The sequence below is a fragment of the Protomyctophum parallelum genome, assembly GCF_964188405.1.
Source record: "Protomyctophum parallelum genome assembly, chromosome: 13".
NCBI classification, from domain to species: Eukaryota; Metazoa; Chordata; class Actinopteri; order Myctophiformes; family Myctophidae; genus Protomyctophum; species Protomyctophum parallelum.
In genome coordinates, this window is record NC_139708.1 from 33635105 (window position 1) to 33658420 (window position 23316).

A 23316-nucleotide genomic window follows, 5' to 3' on the forward strand; every position below is an offset into this window, starting at 1 on the left:
CCGTTTGTGCCTGGATGTCACTGTATTTCCTCGTTTCCATTGAAGTGTAATTCCGGCTTTCACCGCTGCTGCAACAGTGCCACTACACTAATTGAGAAATACAGTGAAATTAATTATGGCACTGCAAACACATCATTTGTAGCCTGCAACAGCACGGTCATTTCATTTACAGATGTAGCAAATGTCAGAATTGATTGAAAGTTAACTGAATAAATATCTCTGTCAGTCTTCTTATCTAGTCTAGTGTAACGGTAATGTTTGTCTTTCTTGACTTTAATATTATTATTAGTTTGACGACTCAAGGCTAGTACAAAAATGTTCATTCATTTAAATTAACTCTGCGAGTCACTTTCATTTGTGTTAACTGTTAATTATAATTAACAGTTAACACCGTCCCCGATCTACCGATGATGTCAAATGCAATAGTGCCAAACAAACAAACCGATAGCCTACAACCCACCTCACCCCTGTCCACTTTAATGACAGGCTGGAATGGCTTAGGGTCGACGACAGAGTACAGTACAGCATCTTACAATGGGTCTGGTCCACAAGATTCGATACACAAGATACGCCTTGTGCCCTGCATGTATACGGTATACCTGTCTAAATATTTCCTTAATGTCAATGAAGTCCACACGCACATGCTGTGCAACCCAGATTCGGCACAAACAAGGGACTAAATTAATTTCGCCCCACCAACTGTCATTAAGACATGTGAAACCCTTGACTCCTTCAAAACCTCTCTCAAAAGGCACCCTCTTGTAAATAAGTGTAATGCTTTATGATGTCGTCCACTCACAGTTAACAGTTTTTGTATTGAGTTGTGCTTGAAATGTAGGCCTACTGATTTTCTGCAAACTGTTAATAAATACTTCAATCAATCAATCAATAACCCACAAATGTAATATTGTTGTTACGTTGTATTGTAACCATTTCGGTCAACTGAAAGAACTGTGATCACGTGACCACTGTAGGCCTTCTGTTTTTTCATCCATCGGAGAGAGAGAGGAGAGAAAGAAAAATGGCGGCTCTGTGCGAACCGAGACGGGACGCCGGGCGATCGTTTTGAGCTTTCTCACCCAAAACAACAGCGGGGCTCTGCGGGACCGCATGTTCTGAACATCCGCGCTCCCAACCTTTCGGAGGATCGTACTTTCGCTCGTAGCTGCGGAGGCTAGACCAGCGCAAACATTGAGATCGGAAATAATAGATTTTGCCTATCATGAGAGGGAGACGGGGCAGGCCGCCCAAACCTCTATCATCAGAAGAAGAACCGACACCACCACCACCTCCACCTGTGCGAGGTCTGAGACCCAGGAATACTCTGAAGCCCAGGCCCAGGGGGGACAGCGGCGATGAGGACATTGACAGCCCCAAGGGGGAACCCACCAAACCTAAACGCGGCAAGAGGAGAGCGGGACCGGGCTCGTCCACCCGGGGCAGGGGAAAGAGAGGAGGCAGAGGTGGCAGAGGAGGAGGTCGGGGTGGTGGTGGTGGTGTTGGTGTTGGTGGTGGTGTTGGTGGTGGTGGAGGAGGAGGACGGCGGAGGGCTTCTTCCAAAGCAGTTGTCTACGATGACCACGAAAGCGATGAGGACGACGACGCTGTCAGCCTGAGATCCGAGGAGGAAGAGGAGTTTGTGGAAGAGCCCGCATCAGAAGAGGACGAGGCCCTCAAGGAGGAAGACTCTGACTGCCTGGATGATACTCTACTGGAGGAGGAGGATGGGGATGCTGCTAGCTGCTGCACAGAGAGCAGCTTTAAGAGCCAGGGCACTCACGCCAGCACCCCGGGTAAATAATTAAACATGATGAAATGCTCCCCGCGGGGGACCCCCCCTGATCACAATGAGGTGTATCTCAAACCTTGCCCAATATGCATAGTTGTTACATATTGTTTTTGACAATGCAGGGAATTGTATTGTTCAAAATGGAGAATGCACAAAACACAGGCCTCAGTCGCAACTCCACAATGCTGCAGGTGGAATGAATGTTAAAGTGTTCAAGTACTGTCTTGACACGAACCTCTGTACAAATTACGTGTTATTGTAGCATCTGCATGATTACTAGCACATGCACTGTCCAATCTGGGTAATTATCATTCTGAGCTAAAGGCTAACTGCTAGCCTGCTAACGTTAGCTCATGCTGTCTGCTTACATCCTGCAGACGGAACACTTTAGCTAACAGTGAAACGTTATAGATGTATATGCGGAGGGCACTATATATTGCCAGCTACCCTCACAACAAATTCTAGTTGTTGATCATGACCACAATTTAACTATTAATAGCTCAAAATGAACTTCCGTGAAATCATGACAGCTCCTAAGCTAACTCGATAGCTTAGCATGTGCATCATTTGCAGAATTTGTCTAAAAGTTAAAGTTAGAACAATCTAGCATGTCTAGCATTAATTTATACAGCATATGCGTTGTTTTGTCTTTGAGTCACCTGCAATACTTGGAAAGCGAGAGCTATGTTATGTTATAATATTATACATACTTTAATCTCGTTTATCTCGCATATTAGCTAGTAATAGCTGATTCTTTTTGCAGATTATACTTGGGGCCTGGGGGTGGAGTCACATTTACCTGACCACACACTGGCCGGGCCATGTGTTCTATATCATTATCAACTTATAAATTAAAGTGATTGAATTTCATGAAACGTCACATATTCGTGTGAATATTGATAACCTTTAATTGGAAGGACGAATTAAATAATGTGATCAAAAAGTTTAGCAATATGGATTACTTGTAGCTTGAAAACAAAATGTCAGCTGTACTTAAAATTAAGTTATGTATGTCATATGGATATTAGTCTTTCAATCATGGTTTGCTGACCTCTCTCCTTATCCGACAGGGAGGAGGAAGTCACAGGCTCCCCGGCCTCGCACTCCTATCCTGGAGGAGAAGGAGATTCCGCCTCTTGAGCTTCCGGAGTGCTCTGAGGATCTCCTGGTGCCCAGCGAGGAGCTCCTTAATGTCTCGTCCATCTACGAGGTGCTGCGCAACTTCGGCACTGTGCTGCGCCTCTCCCCATTCCGCTTTGAGGACTTCTGTGCGGCATTGATGGGTCAGGAGCAGTGCACGCTGATGGCAGAAACCCACATCGCCCTGCTGAAGGTCATCCTGCGCGAGGAAGACACCTCCAACACCTCCTTTGGGCCCGTCGACCTCAAGGACAGCGTTCATTCCACGTTGTACTTCATCGACGGCATGACGTGGCCCGAGGTGGTACGGGCGTACTGCGAGAGTGACCGCGAGTATCACCACGTCCTACCCTATCAGGAGGTGGACGAATACCCCTACGGCCCGCTGAAAAGCAAGATCAAAGTGCTGCAGTTTCTGGTCGACCAGTTCCTCACCACCAACATCGCCCGTGACGAGCTGATGTCTGAGGGGGTGCTGCTGTACGATGACCACTGCCGTGTCTGCCACCGCCTGGGTGATCTGCTGTGCTGCGAGACCTGCTCGGCCGTCTACCACCTGGAGTGTGTCAAACCGCCTCTGCTGGAGGTCCCGGAGGACGAGTGGCGGTGTGAGATCTGCGTGGCGCACAAGGTGCCTGGCGTCACGGACTGTGTAACAGAGATGCAGAAAAACAAGCCCTACATCCGGCAGGAGCCCATTGGGTATGACCGCCATCAGAGGCAGTACTGGTTCCTCAACAGAAGGATCATTGTGTAAGTTAAAACCCTTCCTGGGTAGATGTGTGTACAGGAGCATTTGTAAGATAACAATAGTTTCTAGTCCCAGTCTCAAGTGTGCATTGTTGAGGCCTGTTTCTGTCACAAATCAGAGTAGCTCTGGTCTAGGTAAAAAAATGTTGAAAACTGTTAAATTCTGCACTGCATGCCTCTGGAGTATATTGTTCTTGGCTGTCATTGGGTGCACTCGTTTAAAGGCTCCTGGTTGGCTTTGACATAGCAGCTGGATAGGGTTTGTAGTTTGATTTAAAATGGTCCCTTCTGGCAGCAGAGACCTAACTGTACCTGACTGCCCTGAAGCAGCAAAAAGCAGCCTTCTCAGTCAAAACAAAAGGCCACATGGTGGAGGATGAATAGACAGATAACAGATGCATTGCATCGGCATGCAGTGCATTTTGCAACCCATCTTTTCAGTTTTCACCCAGTGTCAATTATCTAATGTAATCCTGGGCTCTACACTTCCTCTGCCAGCACTACCGACTGTTTGCATTTGTTTTTAAAACTTGCTCAGTCTTAGACCTTTTTCTGCCTATCATGTGACTGGGTGGGTACTGGGGGCATCCTAAACAAGTGCACCTGATGTGAATGGGAGACTCTGGGGGAGAAGTCCTCGACTTCACCTCAAATTAGAGATGCACGATATAATCAATAGTGTATCAGAATGGGCCATAAAAATTCCATATCGGTATCGGATCAGTCTCTCAAAATAATATTTAATTAATTAATATATTAAATTACTTTCCCCGATATTGATGAAGCAATAATAATGTGACTGTCAATGGCTAATTTCTACATTTAACAGGATTTGGGCCAAGCCCCTAAGGCGGCGGGGCTAGGCTTTTTCCATTGTGGTCCTCTGTATAATATCGGAATCTGTATCGGCAGATGCAAATAATCGGTCATAATAATGTAATAATCGTGCACCCCTACCTCAAAAAAGTTTTTGAACACGTGAGGGAGGTGTGTTCAAGCTTAAATGGGGTGTGTAGTTCTACTCTAAAGTCACCTTGTGACTAAACAAATTGAGTGCAGAATCTGGCTGATCCATGCCTAATTCATATCCTCTTTTCGCCATATCTCTTTCTCATTGGTCCAGTCCTTAACCCATTAAGACCTGGAAAGCATCTGTGGCACCGTAGCTTGTAACCACATTAACCATTATTTTAAACTTTAGCTATTGAAAAATAGCAGATATGCAAGCTCATAGTGTGGCACCTTGTGCCACGCTATGAGCTTGTAGATCTGCTATTTTTTATAAATCAAAGAACAATCACCATGATAGTCAGGCTGAAAGGTGACCGGATATTGCATCAATCATTGGAATTTAATTCCAGCTGGAGTTTCATGACTTTCCCCATCTCTGCCCTCAGTATCCTGACTCGCTCCTGTCCTATTCTATGTAAAACAAAGAATCGCCACCAGTCAGTCGCCGTGCCGCTACTGTACTATAATGCTTTTCACAAATAAAAGGTGAAATAGGGCAGGCAATTACCAAAGATGTATTAATGAGTGATGGTGCAAGCAGGGTTGGTGCTCAAAACGTCACTCACTATTGTAGTACATATTTCCAAATGGGAACTGGGGGGAGTTTCTTTTTTCTACATAATACATTTTCCTGAATTGGTGGATAACCGAATAACAACAGTGGGAACCGCACTCCCTCGAGTCCTTGCTGCTGCACGTACCGAGTTTGAAGTCTGTCGGCCCCATATATGCACATGACCATATATGGGCATATCGATCGGATCTGTGGCTCTGCACAACTGATCTGTGTGTCTGTCAGTCCATGTCCTTTTTATGCCCATATATGGAGAATGTGTCCCTGATGTCATCTGTAATATATATGGGCACATGCCCCCTTGATTCACCATATATGGAGCTGGTAACTCCTTATATGGTTATGGCTGAGTCAGGGTGACATCAGAGGGCCACCTGTCCTGCCATCAGACAATTTTACGAATATATATTAGGCAGCTAGTTATCATTGAAAATAAACGATACACTCTTTCTAGCTGGTGCCTGAGAATGGGTATTTCGAGGGACAACTGGCATAAACGCCGCAAGACTGGCGGTAAACGCAAGCCCTACCACAAGAAGCGAAAGTATGAACTTGGGCGCCCTCCTGCAAACACAAAGATCGGACCTCGCCGTATCCATACAGTGAGAGTTCGCGGCGGAAACAAGAAGTACCGTGCCCTGAGGTTGGATGTTGGTAACTTTTCATGGGGCTCTGAGTGCTGCACACGCAAAACCAGGATCCTTGATGTCGTCTACAATGCCTCCAACAATGAGCTTGTGAGAACCAAGACTCTGGTGAAGAACTGCATCATCCTTGTCGACGGTGTACCATTCAGGCAGTGGTATGAGGCTCACTATGCCACTCCTCTAGGACGCAAGAAGGGAGCCAAACTGACTTCTGAGGAGGACGAGATTCTGAACAAGAAAAGGTCCAAGAAGATCCAAAAGAAGTTTGATGAACGCAAAAAGACTTGCAAGATCAGCACCCTCCTGGAGGAGTACTTCCAGCAGGGCAAACTTCTTGCCTGCATTGCCTCCAGACCGGGCCAGTGTGGCAGGGCAGATGGCTACATCCTGGAAGGCAAGGAACTTGAGTTCTACATTAGAAAAATCAAAGCCAAGAAAGGCAAATAGTACAGCAGTTAGATATGTAAATGGAACAAGTCCAAATGTCCCATTTACAAAAAGAATCACATCCGTGTGAACTGAGTGGTGCAACTCCCCTCTCCACCCCCCCCCCCCCTCCTCTCTTCTCTCTCTCTCATTAGCAGGCAACAGTGCAGCACTAATACTATCTCTCCCTCTCTGTTTCTGGCACAACAGCGCCCCTACTGGTAGTCAGTCATACTGGTGCTCATGAACACATACATAGGCACATACATAGGTGAACACGGACATTGCTGTTCCTTGGAGTGGTTGCACCACTCAAAAAGAGGGGACACGGTGGCAGTCGGTAGCACTGCGCCACCATGCAGTGGAAGAAGCGGCATGCTCACTCCTCATGCATTGGAGGAAGCATGAGCTCAGTTCTGTGCTCTCCCCAGGTTGGCAGGGGGAGCGTAGCGACCCCGGATTACAACTTAAAAATGTGTTACAAAAATGATAAAGAACATTGTCCATACCGGATTCTAGGATATGAGCACCCAAAGTATTTGTAGTACTACTGTAAAGAATGTCCCGTCCCCTGTCCTTTGTCCTCTGTCCCCTGTCCTATGAAAGAATGATTTTCCAGCCAGCGCAGATTTGCAGAAATACACACCTTCCAGCCAATCACAGCGTGCATTCCTGCGCAATATCTGAGGACGCATTTCGTCCACACATTCCGTCCTCACATTTTGATGACTCAATCAGCCAAGCACAGCACAGGACGCAATCTCTAGAATTATTAGTAAAGATAAAAAAATTAAATAAACAAGACGAGGCAATGGTCTTCAGAAATAGGCACACTTACACCATTTGCTGTTAGTCCTGTTTGTTACAGACAGCGTGCCGCACATACTGTACATCCCTGTGTAAAGGTTATTTAACATGTTATTGTTGATACGCTTTTGTGATTTTGATTACTAATTCATGCATTCATTGAACATTAAAATGCATTAGGTGAGAATTTGTTTATTTTCATGCATAGTTGCAAATAGATACTTTTGTTTTGCGTCTATGCACTCAGAAAGCTGAGTGCATAGACAAGAAAAGATGACACACAGGCCTCCAGTTGGTACTAAAACCAGGGACGTCCTGTTTAAGTCGTTGATGATCTGGTCAGCTACCGGGGGGTGAATTTGAACATCCATGGCACAAGACATAACACTCATTCTTTCATTTGTGTTCGTTTACAGTCTATACCTTACCTTGTACTAGCTTTACAGTGACATTTTTGCCTACGGTAAATGTACCATATTTAATTTGACTCTGAATATCACCTATACCGTGAAGATGTCCTACACTGACCTAGACCTACAGAGTACAGACAAGAGGATAATTTCATTTGTAAGAATAGATTCAGATTTATACTATACCATATGCAAATCTTTCATTTATCAAAACTGATGTTAAACTTTCTGCTAGAGCTAAATTGTTATTTACACCAGGATAATATCAATATAACCTCTGAAGAGGAATGACGATAACGGGTAGCTCAAGTACATTTCATGAGTCTATGCTCCCAAAGGGGTTTTTATGCTATTTATGATGCAGTGGGAATGCGGAATGAACACAATTACTTGAGTGAGGTTCATGCACTTAATGCTGCTTAATGCCTCTTGTCTTGAGACACTTTGTTCCTTTATCACATCACTACAAAGGTTTTTTTCTTTTCTTTTTTTCAAAGCCAACCAAACCCTTGTTTTGACTGCAGTACAATGTGGTTTGTAAGGTTTCCAATCTTAATCATTCATTAAAATTACCAGGACCAAATACTTATTCCCTGAATACAATGGCGATACACATGTTCATGTTGGTTTTTTGTGAATTTCAATGAATTACAATTACACTTGAGTTCAGAAGGAATTATGTATGAGTTTTTTTATTTTATTTCCCGTTGCAATTGTGAACAATAGCCAAGTAAGATAAGATACATATCCATTGGCCAATCAAATGGTTCACTGCAGCTCAACAGTCAGTGTGAGGGGTGGTCAGGAGATATCTGTGAGCTCTGCGTTTAAAGGCTTGAAGGCCGTTGTCACACCACATATCCTTTACTCTTCCCCAGGGAGGAGGAGGGGGAACAGGAGAGGAAGAAGATCTGGTACTACAGCACCAAGGCTCAGCTGGCCGAGCTGCTGGACGGCATGGACAAGACATACTGGGAGGCGGACCTGTGCGCCACACTGGAAGAGATGAAGGACGAGGTGCACAAACACATGGACATCACAGAGGACCTCACCACCAAGGCCCGTGGGAACAACAAGGCGTACCTCACCGCCATCAACGGTACAGGCACATATATATATATATATATATATATATATATATATATATATATTAGGGCTGTGAATCTTTGGGTGTCCCACAATTCGATTCAATTCCGATTCTTGGGGTCACGATTCGATTCAACACAAAACCCCAAAACATTTTTTTTTTTAAACCAAAAGCATTTTTTTCACAGATTTGAATCTATTCTCTATTCAAAATGATTCTCGATTCAATACATAGGATTTTATCACGATCTACTCCAGTCTTGTGGCATAAAAGTACATTTCTTAGAAAAGCTTATTGTAAAGGTTTTATCAACTGAATGATGTGAACACACAAAGGTTCTGACCGAGTCTGACACTCAGTTACTTTTTCTCACTCAGTTACCAGAACAATACATTCAAGTAAAAACTGCAAAAAATAAATGACGGAAGGAATTTTCTTTTTTATTGCCTAACTTACTGACTTCATAGATGACAGCACACGCTGCCCGGAGTGCCCACGTGAAGTGAGATCCATGTTCCATGTGGATCCCAAGATACATATTTGATTTTGTAAGGCAGTTTATCTAGGAAGTTCATCTAACACTAACACCCATTGGACATTTCTTGGTGGGATGCCTGGTAGCTGCCTGGTCAGATGGACCACATAATTGCAACATCCCTCATTTGATTCCAGCTATAGACAGGAAATCGGGGGGAGAAAATGGAACATGTAACTTTCCTCAATTTCCTGTCTCTCTACATCTAAATAAATGTACAGTTCTTGGTGAATTCCAATCAAGCCACAAGATTTAAGGGAAGAGCATACACTCATATTTTTCAGGATTTCACTTCAAGAAGCCTGGATACACAAATGGACCTCAAGATGATGACTGGTGGTGAAATGCCCCTTTGAGTTGGAAAAACTCACCAGCCACAACACAATCTATTGTTGTATCTATATTGTGTCTGTTCTTCTCTTGTCTCTATGAGGATTTGTATTATATGTGGAAGAAGTACCTTCTTCCACTATTTCTTCTACTATTCATCCATCCATCTTCAACCGCTTATCTGTTCCAAGGCCAGTGAGTCGATGTAATCCCTCCATCTGCGCCTTGGTCTGCCCTGGGGTCTCCTTCCAGTGGGACGTGCATCGAGGACCTCCCTAGGGAGACGCCCGAGAGGCATCCTAACAGATGCCCGAACCACCTAAGCTGGCTCCTTTCCAGGCAAAGGAGCAGTGGCTCTACTCCGAGTCTCTCCCGCGTGACTGAACTTCTCACCCTATCTCTAAGGGAGATGCCAGCCACCCGTCGGAGAAAACTCATTTCGGCCACTTGTATTCGCGACCTTATTCTTTTGGTCATGACTCACACTTCATGACCATAGGTGAGGGTAGGAACGAAGATTGCTCGGTTGACAGAGAGCTTTGCCTTCTGGCTCAACTCTCTTTTCGTCACAGTGCGGTACAGCGACTGCAATACCGCTCCGATTCTCCGGCTGATCTCCTTCTCCGTCCTCCCCTCACTCGTGAACAAGACCCAGAGATACTTGAACTTGAACAACATTTGCCTTGTATTTTGCTGTGCAACAATGCTTATAGATTTAGTTTATATTCCACAAGGCAATAAGCTAGGCTGAATGGTCTCTCTCTGATCTGACTAACATTAGACCAGGCCCAGGTATACATGACTGAGCAAGTATACACATGTTGTACTTGCTTCTGTAAAAGCTCCATATAACAGGTCTACCTTTCCCCTCGGGTAGTGTGCTGCTACTTTGACAGTTGTCACAGAAATGTCAGGAAAAAAAAACCTAGAATACACCACATTCGTTTTTTTAGGCTTTTAGAGCCATTTATCGTAAATTTGGTTGGTCACATTTCCACACGAACACTTGCCTATCATTATAATATTTTATATATTTTTCTAACTATTTCTATTTGACAGATTTGGCATTCAAGGAAGGGGTTAACCATGAGCCACAATGTTCTTGGCAGCATGTTATCAGATGCAAGCCTGCTCCACTTCCTCTGTCAGATGTTTTGTGGCGGGAAAGAGTACTTTTCAAAACATATGACGTGTTTGAAACTTTAATGTTGCGAGGATAATTCTTTTTTTTGCTGTTAAGTTTTGCTGTTAACTTGTCACTAGTCACAAATGCCATTCTTTTGCCAGTCGTTCTTTAAACAAGAATTAATTAATTATGAATAATAACCAGCAGTTTCCGTATCTATTGTGTATTTAATATAAGGGGGGTCCCAGCGGAGGTCGGTGCGGTGTTCCGCGGCAATGTTCCCTCTAATTGGTTTTCGGTCTGAGTAAACACTCAAACCTTCTGAGCAGACATCAGCAACTGCTGAGCAGACATACATCACCTTGACACCAATTAACACATTGGCTGCTGGGCTATTCTGCCAGGCCTATTTACGTGGTGCTATGGACTTTACATTGAATGCAACTTGCGCCCACCAGAGAACTTTAGAGAAGGCATGGACCTGAACAACTAAATATTCACAAAATAAGGCCTATAGCGACATGTACATACTATATACCGTATGAAACTAGAAGAGAAGATTATCTGCTTTCATAAGAAAAAAACTAATACTGTAATAATAATAAATCACACCCCTGTGAAGTGAGCGGTGCAACTGCACCGATCACTTCACTGGGGTGTGGCCATGTTCTGGCCACGTTCAGGTGTTTAGACTGATATCTCGTATTATGTTTATAGACTGTTGCGTCCCCTCTCAAACAAGCACTTGCCCGGTCGGGCAACCTGAAAGCAGACTCCACCTGCCCGAAAGGTATCGGTAGAGGGCGCTAAGTCTGCCGGTTCATGTACTTTTTATTTGCATTGTAATCCCCATAGGGGGATTTTAGATCGCCTCATAAGAACTGATTGAAAAATAAGCAAATCATCCCAGCCGTTTCACTCATATGGATATTAAGAATCAACTGACTGTGAGAAAATTATTGCTGCTGAATTAGTTACATTTTTGATAGAAACAGACTGTATCAAACGATACAGAGACAACTCCCCGACAATATCGCCGGGGCAGTTTGTTTATTTTTGGACCACAATGCTTATATGAGACGATTTTAAGACGAGTGACTTTTGGCACTCTATTCCCATTCCCCCACAATCCCAGCTGGTGCACCCCGATCTAAGACGTAAATGTAAAATTAAACAAAAGGCTTAAATGTGCCAACTTCAACTTGTCTGAGTAGATGATCAAGTGAACATTTTCTTTCCCCCTTTTACTTATAGAAGAGATCATGGCTAGTTTGAAAGTCAAACAAGAGGCACAGCACGCAGCAGCAGTCCCTGCCAAGACGGAAGAGTTGCCCCCTGAGTCGGCCTCACAGTCAGAGAGTGGAATACACAAAGAGGAAGATACTGTCTCACAAGGTAGGAGCTGGATGACGTGGTAGAATTTGACCCTAGTCTAGCTAGTCTGTCTTTGAGCAAGTTCACTGTACACTGAATTAAGATTTGTCTTTTTTGAGTGGTGCAACCACTCCAAGGAACAGCAATGTCCGTGTTCACCTATGTGTGTGCCGATGTATGTGTTGGTTCATGAGCACCAGTATGACTACGGTACCAGTAGGAGCGCTGTTGTGCCAGAAACAGTGCTGCACTGTTGCCTGCTAATGAGAGAGAGAAAGAGAGAGAGAGAGAGAGAGAGGAGGAGGAGGAGGAGGAGGAGGGGGGGGGGAGTTGCAACACTCAGTTCACACGGGTGTGATTTTTTTACATGCCCAGTGCAATCTGGCAGCCCTTATTGTTGGATTGTAAGAAGTTTATTTAGCGCAACAAAGGCACAGAACTTGTATAATGGTATTCTGAGGTGACTCTGGTGCTGAGTGTGACTTGCTTGTACCACAGCAGTCAAACTCCCCGCTCCCGGAGAAGAGGCCGATCCCTCTGATCCTAAGCCTGGCTCAACCTCCCAGGTCGTCTCTAAAGACCAGACCTCTGAATCTGCTGATGGGACCCAGCCCACTCCAACTGGTAGCCAGGAGAGAGGGGTGTCCTCTGTTGGCCCCAAGCAGGACAGGACAGGTACCTGGGAAATGTCCCCAACCCCTGTCCAACCATCCTTTAATGCGTCTTTCTGTTGGCCTACATGTGTGCAGCGTGTGTCATCTACCTATCAGCCACCAAGCACATTCTACCTTCAGACCATTTCATGCTCCGAAGATATTGCAACTATGCTTATGTACTGTGCTTAAGGCAGAAAATCCTCATGCTTTCTGGACCCCTTTGTATACTGCTTAGTTTGATATAGCTGTACACCCATCTTGTTTTAGTTTGTCTCTGGTTCTTACCTCTAGAAATACATTAGCCTATTTTCTATTATTCATTTCCCCTTCCCTTTTCAGTGCATCGGTTATCATCTTGACTACACATCTAATTGGATAAGGTCCTTTTCTCCTCTTCTTAGTTGTTCCAACAGGACCTTGACCTGCTGCTACTGTATCTATTTTCTCTTCCATTAGATGTGTTTTGGCCTACTGTAAGCACAGAACCACAGCTGTTCTGCTGAGCAGCCATTCTACCACCTACATGCTCTATTCATTCTCCAGCTGCATTCATCTCTTGTTTGGTTTCATCCTCCACATAATTCACCCTGCCTCTTGTGCTCAGATTCTTTGAAAAGGCTGCTTTTGGCAGGGTGGTGGTAGTTGGCGTCCCTGGCAGGGTCTACCACGCGGACTCTGTCACAACCAGCCGCCTCTCATTCCAAATTAGTGGGGAAATCGACTGGTTTACTGTAACCAGAATAAAGGCTCCATGGCCACTGCCTGCCAGAATGCTTTCTAACACTCTGCTTTAATAGCTTAGGGCCAGAGCTGTTGTCTTAATGTTGTATCACAATAGCTTGTGCTTTGATTGTATACTGTAGGTTATGCTTGCTAGAGGAGTTTTAGTATTCGCTGGGCACCAATGCGGCGCTTATTTGTCTGTTAAACATATTTACTGATGTAGCAGTTTTTTGGTGCACTATGCTAATTGTGCATTATCATTGAGGAGCATTTGTTTACAGACTTATTTCCCCCCCTACATATTTTCAGACATTTGGTGCTTTGAATCTGTTTAGGTCAGCCCATATCCTTGCTTCCCTGTCGTGGGCACATCTCCTGCCTTTTGTGGTTCACACAGCTGGAGGTTTTACAAAGAGCCTGCTTACAGTGATAACGGCGCATGCTTTAATTCTCCAATCCCAGCCCGCTAAGGCTTGGTATCTTTTTTATTATTTATATATATTTTTTTGAACGATGTTTTCAGGCATTCCCATCTTCTCCTCTGTAGATAAAGACATGGAAGCAGAAGCTTGCGGTGAGGGGAAGCCCCCTGCCAAGAGCAAGCAGCAGACGCCGGCGGAAGAGAACAGTGGTGGCAGCGGGACGCCTGGGACTGTGGCCCTCAAGGGACCAGACGAGCCGGACCTGGCCACCTGCAGCAGCCAGGATGGCACAGGTAAACCTGAAGATAGACCGACGTCTATTTTACAAAAGTCCATGTTGTATGAAATGCGCCTGATTGTCCCAGTGTATGAATCAATTACATAGTTTAATATACTGTGTTGTTATGTGACCAGCAGAGCAACGCGAGAAAACCTCAGCTGGACAAGAGTCAAGTAATGACACGCCCAGAGGCAGCAAAGAGGTGAGGCATGCGTCGCTTGTGTATGTGTGCACCTGCGTGTGTTTGTTTGTATCACACTGGAAGACACTATTGGTGGCCTTTCTGCAAAGGATTCATATTGATTATGAAATAAATAGAAATACTCTTTTGGACAAAGAATCCCATTATAACCTAAACATTGACCATGTTCTTCAGACTGTTCAGTGTAATCCTGTCTCTGTGTTCCTCCAGTCCTCTCCCACATGGTTCGATGGCGACGCCTCCCGTACCGGTCCTTTCAAAAGAGACACGGCGACCAAGGTGATCCTGAATAGCTTCTTCAAGCTGGGCCAAGAGGGTAAATACAGGGTGTACCATAACCAGTACAGCACCAACGTCCTGGCCCTCAACAAGCACCAGCACCGCGAGGACCATGACAAGAGGCGCCACTTGTCTCACAAGTTCAGCCTGACCGCGGCCTCCGAGTTCAAGTGGAACGGCTCCATCCACGGCTCCAGGGCGCTGACCATCTCCACCCTGCGCCTCACCATCATCCAGCTGGAGAGCAACGTCCCCGGGCCCTTCATGCACCCCAACTGGGCGTCTCACAGGTGGGGTACCTGGTTTTGTACCACTTAACCCATTTTGACCTGAGATCAGATTAAAAAGATGTCTTGACAGTTTTCTGAAAAAGCTATGTTTCTATGTCAGTTGTTCTTCGATAAAAAAAAAATAGCAGACCTACAAGCTTGTAGCGCGCCACTCGGTGGCACGCTATGAGCTTGTAGATTTTCAAAAAAAAAAAATCAATAGCTATAGCATAATGCTAACACCAAAAGGGGTTCCCGCCCAAAATGGTTAAGCCTCTATGTGCTTTTTGTTGTATGACAAATGGCAGCGTTCCAAGTTCCAACCCGAGTGCTCCCTAGGCCAACAGTTCCCAAGTGTGCGTGTTGAGCTAAGCTTGTAATCCACACCACCATTCACAGGCAACAAATGTGTTAATTTGGTAGATGACTTTTGATACAGTACTTATGTCAGCATTCAGAACTGCCTATCCCTCTTTGAAAAATATAACCTGTCAAATTTTCTCATGTGGCAGTACACAGTGGAAGAAAGTTTGCAACTCTCTGTTATGCTATTAACTCATATTTCTTTGTACATTTCTCCAGATCCAACTGGAACAAAGCAGTCCAGATGTGCAGTAAGGCCAGGGAGTTTGCGTTGGCCCTGGCCATACTGGAGTGTGCCATCAAACCAGTGGTCATGTTGCCAGTGTGGAAGGATTCTCTCGGACACACAAGGTAATCAATGTACATAATAGTAGTACATACGCGTACATAATAGTATTAGTAGCTCACACTGCTCCCGGGAAGGACTCTAGCTCCCAGGAGTGTGAAAAGGTCCCATTGTGTAGTGGGGTGTTGCTGTCATTATAGCTACTTTGCTGATTCGATCTTAACATCTACTTTGTTGGGGTTTTGCTTGTTTGTTTTTTGTCGTAGGCTGCATCGCATGACCTCCATGGAGCGGGACGATAAGGAGAAGGTGAAGAAACGAGAGAACAAGCTGGAGCATGAGGAGACGATGCTGCAAGCCACTTGGGTGAAGTACACCATACCCATCAAACATACGGTGAGTCTGCATGACCATTAAGACCTGAGACCAGATTCTACAAATGTCTTCTGAATCCTGACAGTTTTCTGAAAAATCTGTTTGTATATCAGTGGTGCTCAAACTTTTACACCTTAAACTACGAGAAAATGTTTGAGTTAAAAACTTTCGCTCTGAGAGAATATATATTCAAAGATTTCCACCACAAAAATAATAATCAAAAACTGCAGGTCTACAAGCACGGAAGTCGGTGCCGCGCTATGAGCTTGTATATCTGCTATTTTACAACAGCTAAAGTTTAAAATAATGGTTAAAGTGGTTTAAAGCTATTGTGACACAGATGCGTTCCTGGTCTGGGTTAAATCTACCAGCCACAGACTACAATGTATGCGTTTGTTTCTTGCATGGTAACTTGAGAACGGATAGGCAGATTTCCATGATAATTGCCACAAATGATTAGTAGGCTGCTCTGTAGACAGGATTTGCATTATTTGGCTCACAAAGGTCAATGTCTCGGTCAAGGTCAGACAAAGGAGATTCCTGAAGTGTGGGGAGTAGCGACCGTATTATTTTATTTATATCAAGGTGCATTTATATTTATTTACCCATGGAAGGTAAGCTGAGCATGCTCGCTCTTTTTGGGCATCTTGCACCGGGTGTAAAACACTATAGGACTGACTGAATTAAGTGTAAATGGGACCCTTAAGAGCAGAGTTGGGGTCCGTTACTCATGAAAGTAATACACTACATATTACATATTACTTTTGAAAAAAGTAATGCCTTACATTACTTTATTACTCCCTGGAGAAAGTAACTAGTTACATTACTTGTTACATTACTTTTGCGTTACTCTATAAAATCGCCTGAGATGCATTGTCAAATAATAAATCTTATCCTACGACAACAACATAATATTTAGTTTGGGGTCTGTGAGGCCAAATCTCATCAAATGGTGGTCCATGGCTAAAATGCAGAATACATACTGGACCTTGATATGAAAATGGTTGAAAACCACTGTACCACGTGGTTATAGGCAAATATTAACTTTCCCAATATATATTCAAATAAAAATAATGAGACTGAGATAAATCAGTAGCCTATATGTTCACAGTGCTTTAGGATCCCTTTCTTTATGATGTGGAGTCCCCTGCTCCATTGCTCATTAAATGTAGTTTTTCATTTCGGCATATTTGGTTTATTTATCTCTGCATTAACTAACTAGTGATTGTGAGAGCACACGTTCTACAACAAACAAACAGACCCTCCCACTGGCAGTGTTGCCAGGTTTTAGAAGAGAAACAAGCAGCCATGTCTATGAAAACAAGCCCAAAAGAAGCCTGACTGGTCTATTATAAAACAAGCCCAAAGTCGCTTATAATAAGCGGACATGGCAACACCCCAACGCCTGCTCTGTCTCTGTGACAGTGGGAGACTGGGAGCTTGCTGTGCAGCGGAAAAGTGCTGTGGAGATTTTAATACCGAGACAACGTAAATGACAGTTATGACACAAGCACTGTAGGCTATATCACAAAAAAACAGACAATGATGTGTCCGGCCAGAGGTTGAGTTGGGAGGAGGACAGGTGGGTCTAAAACCGGACGTCTGGCCACCCTACGAGTCCACGACAGTAACGAAAAATGCTGTGCTGCTGATGATCTGACACCGGTTTGACATGTTCTAGTCCGTACTGCGTACTGCGTTGCCAGCGCACCATTAGTGTTCATGTTCAACTCATCTCCGTTGTGTGCATTATTCTCCAAAGCAACACTGCTGAAAGCAGCCACATGACGCAAGTAACGAGGCGCTGCAGCGACCAGTAACTGTAGTGTGATTATCAAATTTGGAGGAGTAGTGTCGTTATATTACTCGTTACCGACCAAAGTAGTGTCGTTACAGTAACAAGATTTTCCGTTACTCGTTACACCCAACTCTGATTAAGAGAGACGAGTAATTCTGTAGACGAGTAAAACAGCTACTGTAAGTAAACGGTAAGCTAACTTTTGTGCAGAGCGTAGCATACGGTAGCCGAAAGGCGAACTGACAAAAGAAAAAGGAAAAAAATCAGAATATTCTTATCTCGCCCGGTATCATTGAGGATGTGCTAGGACGTCTGAGGACGTCCTATGTACACGGTTGGGACCCCTATGACGTGTGGCAACGTCCTATGTACGGAATCGGTTAAGGGTCATTGTTGTGGCTTTCCCTTTTCCTCATCATTCTCTGGGTTGTGTGTGTTTAGGTGTGGAAGCAGAAGGGGGAGGAGTACAGAGTCACTGGTTATGGAGGCTGGAGCTGGATCAGTAAGACCCACGTGCCACGCTTTGTGCCTCGGCTCCCTGGGAACACCAACGTCAACTACCGGAAAGCACTGGAGGGTAAGAGCTGAGCTGGCGGCCATTTTTATGTAGCTGATCGTGTTTGGTTCACTGTGCACCTTTAATGACTTTAAGTCAATAATACAGCATCACCAAAAAAAATTGACATTGTAGCCATTGCAGGCTGACCATGCCATACCCTTCCTAGTTTGAAAGTCCTTTTGGGAAGAAGATGTATATGAACCCAAATACTTGTAGTCATCAACCTGTTTCAAAGGAGTGTTGGAAAGACTGAAGGAAAGTGGGGCACGGTGGCACAGTTGGTAGTGCTGTCGCCTCACAGCTAGAAGGTCCTGGGTTCGATTCCCGCTCGGGACACAGTGGGTGCTGGTGGCGTGTTTCCTCCTCTGCGTCATCAGTGCCCATACCCGAAGGCAGGTTTGGCGAAAGGGCCTTTCTGTGTGGAGTTTGCATGTTCTCCCCGTGTCCCCTAGCGGGTAGGTACCCTCACAAAAAACATGCAGTAATCCTGGTCTCTAAACTGCCTCCCCCTGGCCAGCCGGGGCGCCTGATGGAGGGGAAAGGAACTGGTTGGAATAACGTGTTCCTTCCACGCGCTACGCCCAACCAGGGAATCTCCCCCCCTGTCAGGTGTAAAGGAGCAACTTGGACACTCAGGCATGAAGGAAGCATGAGTTCAAGTCCGTTGCTCTCCCCAGGTTGGCAGAGGGTGTGTAGAGCCCAGGATCACATTCAATAATTGACACAGGGGTGAAAAATGGGTCACAAAATCGTGGGATAAAAATTATAAAAAATAAAAAAAGGAGACTGAAGGAAAGCCTGAGCGTACTTCAACGATTGACTGATAAGCACGATGTCATCAGCGAAGTGTCGGTTAGGTATTTAGCAGGATGACGAGAGCTTCTCCTAGGGTTTAGTTCGTATATCATTGATTATCATTGATAGTCAATGGTCAGAATATTATTTTGAATTTGATTTGACTAATTGGACAATCGGTTTATTGATGTATTATAACGGTTGCAACAATGCTATTAATTGTAGCACTAATTATAGCAATATGAGGGAGGCCAGATGGTCAGTTTGGAATAATCATTAAAAATCTTACCAAATAACTTAGGCTGAATTTAATGATCGTCAAAAAATGAATAACGCTTCAAATCACAAAATATCTTCTTAAACAAAACAAAACAAGTTCCACATACAACCAACAGTACAGGTTTAAACAGTGTCTTTCCTTATATCCATTTTCTTTTCATGTTGTTCTTAATTCTCTTTTTATTGCCTGATGTGTTTCTTTAAATGTTTTATTCCTTGTACTGTACCTTGTCTATGGACCTGAGTCCACTAATAAAGATTGATTTATTATTAATTCCAAACCTTGTTGACTTACTGATGTGCTTCCACAGGAGTCAAAGCGGCCAAAAAGAGCTCAGTGCCGCGCACAAGCCAGGATGAGGAGTCGATGAAGGTGGAGGCGCCGTCTACTCAGAGCACCACAGATAAAGAACAGGAATCGTCTTCACAGAGCACGTCATCGGGGGAGGGACCGACTGTAAAGGCCAAAGAAGAGGAGGAAAACATTGTGGAGAAAGACGAGAAAGAAACTATGGAAGACAAGACGGTAGAGAAGATGGAGACTGATGACAAGACGGTAGAAAAGATGGAGACTGAAGACAAGGCGGTAGAAAAGATGGAGACTGAAGACAAGACGGTAGAAAAGATGGAGACTGATCCGAGCACAGCAGCCTCCTCGTGTTCTTCGACCGCAGAGAAAGGTAGATTACGGGAATTAAGTACAGTATCTCAGTAGACCATGTCATTCTGTGGCTTGTCGCCATTCCTTTTCAGTCAGAATTCAGTTTGTGTAACCTGTGCTTTGTGACATCCGATTGATGTTGCCCAGATTCTCTGCTGACCCACCCTCTCTCTCTCTCTCTCTCTCTCTCTCTCTCCATCTCAGAAGACAATGTTGGGCAGAGTGTTCCTTCACCGCCTGCTGGTCAGCCCGTGAAGGAGGAGCAAACGGAGAGTGCAGCGACAAGGCCCTTCAACTATGACGTGGTGAACGTCAGCGAGGGCTTCCAGCTGCGGACCGCCTACAAGAAGAAAGTGAAGCCCTCCAAGTTGGACAGTCTGCTGCAGCGCCGCGTCAAACAGTTCACCCTGGAGGAGAAGCTACGTCTGGAGCGTCTTCGACTGGCCACCCTGCAGGCCAAGATTGCCGCTTCCAAGGCCTCCGCTGCCGGGGTCAAAGTTGAAGGTTCCGCTGTTGCCAAGCCTGCGCCGGTGGTGACGGCACCGGTTGTGACGGCACCGGTTGTGACGGCACCGGTTGTGACGGCACCGGTTGTCAAAGTGGAGGACAGGCAGGCTGTGGGTCTGGGTCTGCAGGTGAAGGACAGTGTGGTTAAGAAGCTGAACTTTGACCAGGAGCACACAGAGACAAAGACTCAAACTGATAGCCTGGATATCAGGTTAGGTTCTACGGAGACTGCAGGGTCCAGGCATGGCACTGTTCAGGGTAACGGTGGTGTGGGCTTAGCCCATAAAGAGGTGAACGGGAATTCCCAGCCAATCGATGATCTCAACGGTAAAAGAGACTCTATGTCAGAAGCAGCAGGAAGTGCAGACAAGCCCCCCAAAGCAGAGGTGAATCAGGCAGAAGAGAACCCTAAGAAGCGTGCGTACAAGGACACAGAGGAAGGCAGTGAACAGAGGCCAACTGAGAGCATGGAGATGGACCGAAGCAAAGCCGGCCCTCTGCAGGTGAACGGGAGAACTGCAGAAGATGCTCCTGCTCAGCCCGAGGTCAGTCCTGGCCTGGCCTGCCAGCTCCAGTGTGAGATCAAACCTCAGAAAGAACTTCTCAAATCTGTAATGAACGGGAGCCTGTCGCAGGACACCGTTTCAGACACGGACCACGAGCCGCCCAACAAGATCCCCAGGCTGGAGAACCACGTAGCCGAGGTGGGGAACTCCACGGGAACCAACGAGCACCGGGAAATGCCCATGGAAACCCCAGCGATGGTGTCTAGTAAGCTTCCGACGTCAACAACATCCTCTGCCCTTAGCAATAACGGCACAGAGAACTGCGGTACTAGTAGCAGTGGTGAAGCGGTACAGACAATCACCCAAGTGACTACCTGCACAACCACCACTACCACCACGGTGGCAACAGAGACTCGCACTGCACAGACAGGCGAGGTATCCGGTAGCAGTAACAATAAACCCTCTGTGGTATCCACAGCAGGGGCCAGTACCGTCTCCACCCTCACCACCTCCAAGACCACAACCACTACCACCAGTGGTGGTAGCATCTGCTCTCTGGCCCCTGGGGAAACCGTCTCCCAGGAGACCAAAACAGTCATCACCGCGACAGTCACCGACACCAAGACGGGCCCCTCCGGCTTGTCGGTAGCCACCTCCATGACCGTCAGTAAGGAGTACTCCACCAGCGACCGCGTCACCCTCCTCAGGTTCTCCAAGTGCAAGAAGTCGCGCTCGGGCACCGCCCTGCCCTCCTACCGCAAGTTTGTGACCAAGAGCAGCAAGAAGAGCATCTTTGTTCTGCCCAACGACGACCTCAAGAGGATGGCGAGGAAAGCAGGCATCAGAGAGGTGCCCATCTTCAGCTACAACGCCAAGCCGTCACTGGACATTTGGCCCTACCCCTCCCCCAGGCCCACCTTTAACATCACATGGAGGTTGGTTATGCATTGATTCAGTATAGGCTTGTTTTCATGAATGGATTGATTCCTCATTAACCTGTTTACATTAGTGTAATGAATTGATTCATTAGAAGCCTGTTCACAGATTATTGCAGAAAAATAAGCCACAGCAAAACTCTGATATGAAAGGTCTTTTGAATATCATTTGCATTCAGAATCACTTTCATTTTATTCATATGATATGGTTGTCATTTTGCCTGATTTACAATAGAGCGCCAACTCATACAGTCTGTTTCTAGCGAAAATGTAACTAATTCAGTAACAGTAACAATAGCGTTTTCTCTCAGTCAGTTGATTCTTCATATCAATATGAGTGAAACGGCCTGGATGTTTATTTTTCAAACACAGTTTTTATATGAGGTGGTCTAAAATCCCCCTATGGGGGTACAATGCAAATAAAAAGTACATGTACATACACCCGTGGCTTTGCGCCCTCTACCGATATTGGCGTCAGACTTAACAAGTAGCTCATATCCGCATTATATCAGAAAGCCCTAACTTGCTGCATCTTGGATATTATGTGTTTTTTGTTGTTTTGTTTTGTCTTTTGTTTTTAGATCACCTGTTTTGTGTTTTTCCATGGTAGCATTATGTACTGTAATATTTTATGTTATGTGTCTTTTGTCATGGGGTAGTAAATAAGTGCATATTACAGCTGTAGTGCCACTTGCCACAGTTATGCGTTTAACCCATTCTGGGCGGGAACCCATTTTGGTGTTAGCACTATGTTATGCTTTAGCTATTGAAAAATAGCAGATCTACAAGGTCATAGCGTGCCACCGAGTGGCGCGCTACGAGCTTGTAGGTCTGCTATTTTTGAAAAATCGAAGAACGACTGACATTTTTAGAATCTGATCTCAGGTCAGAATGGAAAACTGTAAGGATGCAGAAGACATTTTTAGAATCTGATCTCAGGTCAGAATGGAAAACTGTCAGGATGCAGAAGACATTTTTAGAATCTGATCTCAGGTCAGAATGGGTTAATTAAATAACCGCTATCTCTCATCCAGGTACCGTCTTCAGACGATGAGATCCCTGGCAGGAGTTAGCCTCATGCTCCGGCTGCTGTGGGCCTGCCTGAGATGGGACGACATGGGCGTGAAGCCCTCTGCCGCCGTCGGGACCTCACGGAAAGGTCAGATAACCCTGGGATCTACAGAGTCCTCGTCCTCTCCTTCCTTGGCCTTCCTTGTATCTTACAGGGCTCCACTGCTGCATAGAAACATGGTTCAAAGCGCAGATGAAACCAGTTGCAATTTAAAGTTTAATTGCAATTTAAAGTCAAATTAAATTTAAAGTCTTGATCAGCTATTTACAATCAGGATCTTCTATGAACAGCTTTTGTCCCCACACGTCTCAATATTTGCCATTGGCAATGAAAGGGGAACAGT

General features: G+C 45.2%; 2 protein-coding genes across 4 annotated transcripts in view; both read left to right on the forward strand.

The window, feature by feature from the left end:
* Positions 1-1014: 1014 nt before the first annotated feature.
* The window catches only part of LOC310869371 (nucleosome-remodeling factor subunit BPTF-like), a 39283-nt gene continuing 16981 nt past the window's right edge, over positions 1015-23316 (forward strand). For 2 of the 3 annotated variants that reach the window (XM_083780078.1, XM_083780077.1), the window contains exons 1-14: positions 1015-1793; positions 2860-3682; positions 8433-8653; positions 11887-12027; positions 12505-12681; positions 13933-14100; positions 14225-14289; positions 14500-14858; positions 15420-15551; positions 15753-15882; positions 18101-18236; positions 19604-19972; positions 20158-21901; positions 22936-23060. In XM_083780078.1, coding sequence (XP_083636204.1) covers positions 1223-1793; positions 2860-3682; positions 8433-8653; positions 11887-12027; positions 12505-12681; positions 13933-14100; positions 14225-14289; positions 14500-14858; positions 15420-15551; positions 15753-15882; positions 18101-18236; positions 19604-19972; positions 20158-21901; positions 22936-23060 — 5161 coding nt within the window. In that variant the 5' untranslated portion in view covers positions 1015-1222. The remainder of the gene's footprint in view (positions 1794-2859; positions 3683-8432; positions 8654-11886; positions 12028-12504; positions 12682-13932; positions 14101-14224; positions 14290-14499; positions 14859-15419; positions 15552-15752; positions 15883-18100; positions 18237-19603; positions 19973-20157; positions 21902-22935; positions 23061-23316) is intronic. The other variant, XM_083780079.1, reaches the window with a different exon arrangement.
* LOC310869373 (small ribosomal subunit protein eS8-like) lies at positions 5730-6358 on the forward strand (the record flags this gene model as incomplete). Its single annotated transcript, XM_083780081.1, has 1 exon — positions 5730-6358. The coding sequence occupies exon 1, from the start codon at positions 5732-5734 to the stop codon at positions 6356-6358; it is 627 nt and encodes a 208-aa protein (XP_083636207.1). The 5' UTR covers positions 5730-5731.